Raw genomic sequence first — 6391 nt, 5'->3', positions numbered from 1 at the left:
TTTAGACTCGCTGTTCTAATTTCACGAAAAAGTATTAAATCCCGCGGAAGCCAGTTCAAATCCCGCGGAAGCCTGTTCAAATTCCACGGAATGAAATAGACGCTCATTGAGCGTAACTGCCGTCTCAAATTCGGCCCGGATGAGATATCAAAAGAAGCTAGGTTACTACTATGTGGCAGCTGTTTGTGATCAGGGACAGGAGACCGTGGGGACTGTGACATTTTGATTTTACCAACAACAATACAGTGGTCAGATTGGCCCATGGGTGCTTCGGCATGGAGGTCGTCAATGGCGTGGGGAATATCTGTCAATACAAGATCCAGAGCCTATCCAGGGCTCGAGGCAGACTCGTGAGTGGGGAAACGAACCAATTGCTCCAAGGAAAACATCCCCCATCGCAATTGGTGACCTGCTGTGTCGGTGATGCCTCCCTCCCAGTCTGAACACTTAGCGTTGAAGTCCCCCCCCCCCCCCCCCCATCAACACTACTCCAGATGCAGGGGCGTGCTTGGCCCCCCAACTAGGGGGGTGAACGGGAGCCGAGGGGAGCCCCCCCCCCCGGCAATTTTCTGCAATTTGTTTGCAACCTTTCTTGAATTTTAGAGCATATTTGCATACATTACAATTGCAATTACCCAGATTGAAAATTTTTGGGGGGTGCACGTGCCCCCCCCCCCCCCCCCCCCCCCCCCCCCGTGCCCATCGCCGAGCACGCGCCTGAGATGTTCTAGCTTTGACAACAGTAAGACAGTGTTGGAGAGAGTTACAAAACGTATCAATGGCGGCAGTCGTGTTCAAGGGTGGGCGGTAGAGGGGTCCAATGAGCAGGGACTTTCCGGATCCAAATCTCTGTGTTCCGGTACCCTTCAGCGGAAACTCAATCTCTACAAACGTAGCTTCGAAATTTGGAGAGTGAAGATCCGAACGATGTGCAACAGAAGGAAATACACCAGACTTCACCAGAAGAGTAACTCCACCATGCACCAAAAGTTCGAACCTGTTTGTTTTGTTTTCGGATGTAGGTCGGTCCCTTCGATTACAGTCGTATCCTGGGATAGAGAATGGTTGAGCTTCGTGCCATGTCTCAGTAATAGACACGAACAGCGGGTCCCACGTCGAGCAGAAGTCTTAATTCCGCGACCTTGTTACGTATTGACCTAGCGTTAAAGCAGACAAATGTGTGACTGGTAGCTGGTAATGGCAAGGGCTGGTATGCTTTCGCTTCGGGATTTAGCAATCTACCCGGAATGAAGGTTACGGCCCGCACATTCAGTTCCGAGGTATTCATTGCGAGATATATTGTCCAGTGGGTTGGATTATACCGGAGAGAAGGGTAGAGACGATAATTTTGGATAAAAGCGTAACATGTTCAGTAGAACCTTACACAGCAAGCAATAATAAGGCTCTTTTTACTGCCTTAGCTATGCGTTGATCTGATGTTCCTTGGCCGTCCTTGTCATGGACATACCCTTGACACCAGTAGCTGAGAGCCTTACTCGGTATACTGCAATGCAAGTGAAACATCTGTACAAACAGTCGCCTATCCTTGTTGCCATGGCAACACTGTTGATATGTGCAAGTTCCTATCTGCGTTGCCATAGTAATCATGATATGCACAGCCGTTAGCCAGGAGCAGGGCTGACGCATCTGCCAACAATTGACGAGTCAAGTGTGTCCCTGAGCCTGGAGATCGCTCTCCACAAAGCAGAGAGACCTGTCATCTTCAGGCCGCTCCGGATCGTATCACTGCGCCATGGTGACGATCGTCCTCGTTAAACGGCGGCTTTTACTTGTGCAGACTAAACGGCATGAGTTTTCTTCCTTAGTTTGAGCTTGGGGAGTGAAAGAGTCTGGCTGCCTTGTGCGGCGTGAGACTCTGGACAGGACCGTGAGACCTCTCTGTGCCTTCATCGCTGACCGAAGAAGACATAGGAATTGTTTTATTTATTTTATTATGAAAGTACACATGCCTTCATAGGGAATGGAAGAGAACAACAACAACAGGATTGTGGACGCCTTCGATATCCTAACACCTTGGGGGCAAATAGGTTCTGGTGGAGCGCAACCTCCGCTCCACATATCGACCCCTTTGTCATCCGCCGAGCCAAACAAAAGGGCCTTCACACACTGGGCTCGTACCGCATCGTCGTCTTTGTCTACCATTAAACGGGGTGCGACAACACCTGCGGTATGCACACTTGTTTGATTCCTGTCTGACAACAAGCAGCTGAGCCAATCCGCCAACCGCGCCGCCATGGTTGCCTTTCAGCTTCAATCGATGCGTTGGGACAGGATGTGTTACACTCTTACATTCTTGAGGAGATTTATGGCTTAAATAACTTTAATACATGGAGACTAGAAGCGCTCAGTAGCGAACTGACTCTCACCAAGCATGCTTTCTTTGTTGTCCGGTTGGCCATTGCAGCCGGCGTTGTAGGGCCGACGTAAACCCCTAAACGTCTGTCATCAATGACCAGCCAAGTGCGTCTCCTTCTCCTTCCTCTTCGTTCGCTTCTCTACAGTGATGCGATTGTCATCAGGCCTTTTTGCCTGTTCTGCTTGCCACTCTAAATAAATACAATACAATACAATAATTTCCTTGGAGACAGGAATGCAATTATAGTTTATTATACTTAGAAGAAGGATGCACTTCAGGCTCTTGAACATTTAGAAACCGTTGACTAGTATACGTTCATGCCTTATCATCAGGTTAAATAGGGGCAAAATCAAATGAACATGGACAATGGATTAAATACAGCAGAGAGCTGATAGAATACTTGTACAATACAATTTCCCTGCGCTGTTGCGTCTCTGCAGGTCGGTGACAATGTCCTGGTACAGACCTCGCTACCGATCCCCGGTGCTGAGGACCTCCAGTATCTCGTAAATCCGCCGGCAATGACTTGCTTTGTGCCGGCACAGGTGACTGTTGTACCCCGTCAGCTATCCTCGTCATCCTCGAGTCTCAGCCCGTCGACGGCTTTCTATACCGTCCGCCTGTTTACTTCATGCAAGGTAAGACGCGCAGTATGTACGAGTATGCCTGCCATGGTGTCTGTAAATTAGTGTGTGTGTGTGTGTGTGTGTGTGTGTGTGTGTGTGTGTGTGTTGGTGGTGTTTGTGTATGTGTGTGCACGTGTGTGTGCACGTGTGCATGCGTGCGCACAAGTGTGTGTGTGTGTGTGTGTGTGTGTGCCCGCGCCCGCGCAAGTGTGTGTGTGGATGTATGAGTGAGTGGGTAGGTCCATGTGGCCAGTTCCCAAACTTTGTGACACTACCGTCCGTAAACAAGTACGTGCCCAAAAATATGCACCTGCCTTCATTTATTGCCACACTGTCCCATGCAGGCAAGAACTGCCCCAAATATGCATCCCTTGTGTGGTCATGTGACTCTCCATTCCATTCTGATTCCATTCTGATTCCATTCTGATTCCATTCTGATTCCATTCTGATTCCATTCTGATTCCATTCTGATTCCATTCTGATTCCATTCTGATTCCATTCTGATTCCATTCTGATTCCATTCTGATTCCATTCTGATTCCATTCTGATTCCATTCTGATTCCATTCTGATTCCATTCTGATTACCTGCTTATCAGTCAACTGGTGGTGCACCTGTTCAGACTGCCTATTGCATTTACAGGCAACAAGTATGTGCCCTGTTGAATGTGTGTCTGTACGTGCTTGTATTCAATTGCTGAATTCTCCTGCCCAGATCACAACATTCCGTGACGACATGATCAAGATCTCGCAGACCCAGTACTCGTTTGCCATTCGCTACATTACATCGTTGGAGCAAGCTGACGTAGGGTATGTCCTCAGAAAGTGAAGATCTGACGTCATTTCATAACCCTCTGCACTGGCCTGTGAAACGCGGCGCAGAGATACGCTGTCACTGTTGCAATCTGACGGCATAGCATACTAGTGGCAGGAAGGTTGCTTATCAGCTTGAACAACCTTCCTGCTGTTGCTGCTACTTGTACTGCTGCTGCTGCTGCTGCTGCTGCTGCTGCTGCTGTATTGTTGCTGTATTGTTGCTGTATTGTTGCTGTATTGTTGCTGTATTGTTGCTGTATTGTTGCTGTATTGTTGCTGTATTGTTGCTGTATTGTTGCTGTATTGTTGCTGTATTGTTGCTGTATTGTTGCTGTATTGTTGCTGTATTGTTGCTGTATTGTTGCTGTATTGTTGCTGTATTGTTGCTGTATTGTTGCTGTATTGTTGCTGTATTGTTGCTGTATTGTTGCTGCAGCCACCGCTGCTGTTGTTGCCGTTGTTGCCGTTGTCGATGCCACTGTCATTGCCGTTGTGGTATCTGCCGGCGATGGCTGCCATTGTTATAATGTGGTTGTTTGTTCACGTGCATTATTGTTTCCACGTCGCGTGTTTGTGTCCCTGAAAACTCTCCAGCGTTCAGTTGACCCTGTTTCCGGAGGTGGCAACGGCAGCTTCACCACGCCGTGTGTCACCCAGCACCTCTCGGCAAGCTTTGCAGCAGACGGCACCTCTGGCACAAGTGCACGAAGAAACGCCAGCAATACCGCTGGCACAAAGCCAGCCAACTTCAGTCCAAGTCTCACCAGTGGTCAAACAACGTAACGGCACTACACCACAATCATTGCCTGTAAATTCGACGCCCACTCGTGACGCGACGCATTACGATGACGATCAGTTGTCCGTGGCATCGTCCACAGCTAGCTCGGCACGGCAGCGGCGATACAGCACGCACACGCTGCAGCAGCTGTCAGAGCAGACGGGCAAGTTGCATGCGCTGCATGGTGAGCTGGTGACCAGCTCTGCCCGGGACAAGGCCAGCATAGCCGAGCAGTGCACTGCCCTGGTCAGGCAGCACGAGGAGACCATGGCGCTGTCGCAGCAACTCCGCCAGCAACACGCCGAGCAGGCCGAGCAGTTGCGACTGCAGCTGCTCACCGAGCACAAACAGCAACAGGACCTGGTGAAGTGCACCATCGAGAGCACCACCGAGCTGGAAAACGAACGCCGCCGCGCTGCACAGGAAGAGCACCGAGGGCAGGTAGCTTCACTGACCGCAGCGCTCGACCAACAAGCCAAGCTCCAGCAGCAGATCGAAGAGCAACAACGCCAGCAAGAGCAGGCGTTCTCAGTGCAACGGGACAAACTGCTTGAGCTCGCCAAGGGCTTGGAAAGACAGCAGCAGGACCACGCGAGCCTGGTCGCCACCGACCGAGAGAAACAAAACGCTGAGCACGTCGGCCGCCAGCAAGATCTCGCCACTATGCTGGAGAGCATGAAGCTGCAGCAGGAGCAGCTGCAGCAGAAGCAGGCGGAACTCGAGCGCGCTCAGACGGAGGTTGCAGCGGTTCATGAGCAGCAGAATATTGAGGGGTTGGGCAGTGCTGGCCATTCTTCGCTGTCCTCTCCGCTGCAGGCCAGTCTGAGCAGTCTGCTCGACTACCTACCTGAAGGTGCTAAACTGGAGACGGTGCAAACTGAAGACGGAGAGGATGCGGTGCTGGTGCGACATGGGGACGTCGGTGTCATCATTTCCACAAGTAAGCGAGCAAGCCCTTTCATCCTGTATTGCAATTCCAGTGGAGTACTTATCAATAGTGATAGACTTTGCTTGGGCATTGAACACGCATTCTTGCTTTGGAGATGGACTCTCGTGTGCTCTGGATGGCAGGCGTGAGTCAGTCAAGTGTCAAGTCGGCGAAAAAGCGCGAACTTCGGTGTGGGATGCGACCACCTTTCTTATTCTTGCTTGTGACATTATTATTGGCCTCTCTCCATAGCTTCACTTGGTTTCATTTGACTTCACGGTTGGTGCACCCACTTGCACACTGCTCTTCCACAATGCTCTTTGTTGCCAATTGTCTTTTGTGTTCTGCTGTGCATCTCCATGTTGGCATCACAACAGCTCAAGGCCTGGAGTCGCTGTCGTCCTCTCAGATCGGTATCTCTCCGGTGCTGGAACGACGGGCACCGCCGCGAGTGCTGGCAGCCGGCGAGGAGGTGATCGCACGCTCCGGTAACGACGGCTGGTTCTTCCCAGGTATGTGTGCCGTGGCTTAGGGCCCCTCGTGTCCTCTCCTTCCTTGACCAGCTGCATCGGAAATGATATGAAATTAGAACTAATAATTGACAGGGGCGTCGGAACCGGAGCGGCAAGTTTGGCTAAAGCCGCACCAATAATTTCATTTTGGGATTTTGAACCAACGGAATATGGGCTATTTGGGCCCAATTTCCCTAACATTTTCCCGGGGGAGGACCCCCAGACCCTCCACTCTTTCATGGCTGCACCAATGTCGAATACCTTCCGACACTCCTGAGTGTACAGTGCATGCTGGTAAAGAAAAAAACTTCAGTATAACTCACCCTCGATACAACATACTTTGGATAGAAGGTACTG

General features: G+C 50.6%; 1 protein-coding gene across 3 annotated transcripts in view; it reads left to right on the top strand.

The window, feature by feature from the left end:
• The window catches only part of LOC135812802 (von Willebrand factor A domain-containing protein 3B-like), a 51804-nt gene that overhangs the window by 39089 nt on the left and 6324 nt on the right, over nucleotides 1-6391 (top strand). For all 3 annotated transcript variants that reach the window (XM_065326032.1, XM_065326028.1, XM_065326021.1), the window contains 4 exons: nucleotides 2818-3015; nucleotides 3716-3810; nucleotides 4411-5534; nucleotides 5900-6034. In XM_065326032.1, the coding sequence (XP_065182104.1) occupies nucleotides 2818-3015; nucleotides 3716-3810; nucleotides 4411-5534; nucleotides 5900-6034 (1552 nt within the window). The remainder of the gene's footprint in view (nucleotides 1-2817; nucleotides 3016-3715; nucleotides 3811-4410; nucleotides 5535-5899; nucleotides 6035-6391) is intronic.

Source organism: Sycon ciliatum, chromosome 1 (assembly GCF_964019385.1).
Source record: "Sycon ciliatum chromosome 1, ocSycCili1.1, whole genome shotgun sequence".
NCBI lineage: Eukaryota > Metazoa > Porifera > Calcarea > Leucosolenida > Sycettidae > Sycon > Sycon ciliatum.
The sequence above is the reverse complement of the archived record's forward strand: the minus strand, read 5'-3'. Positions and strand labels throughout refer to the sequence as shown.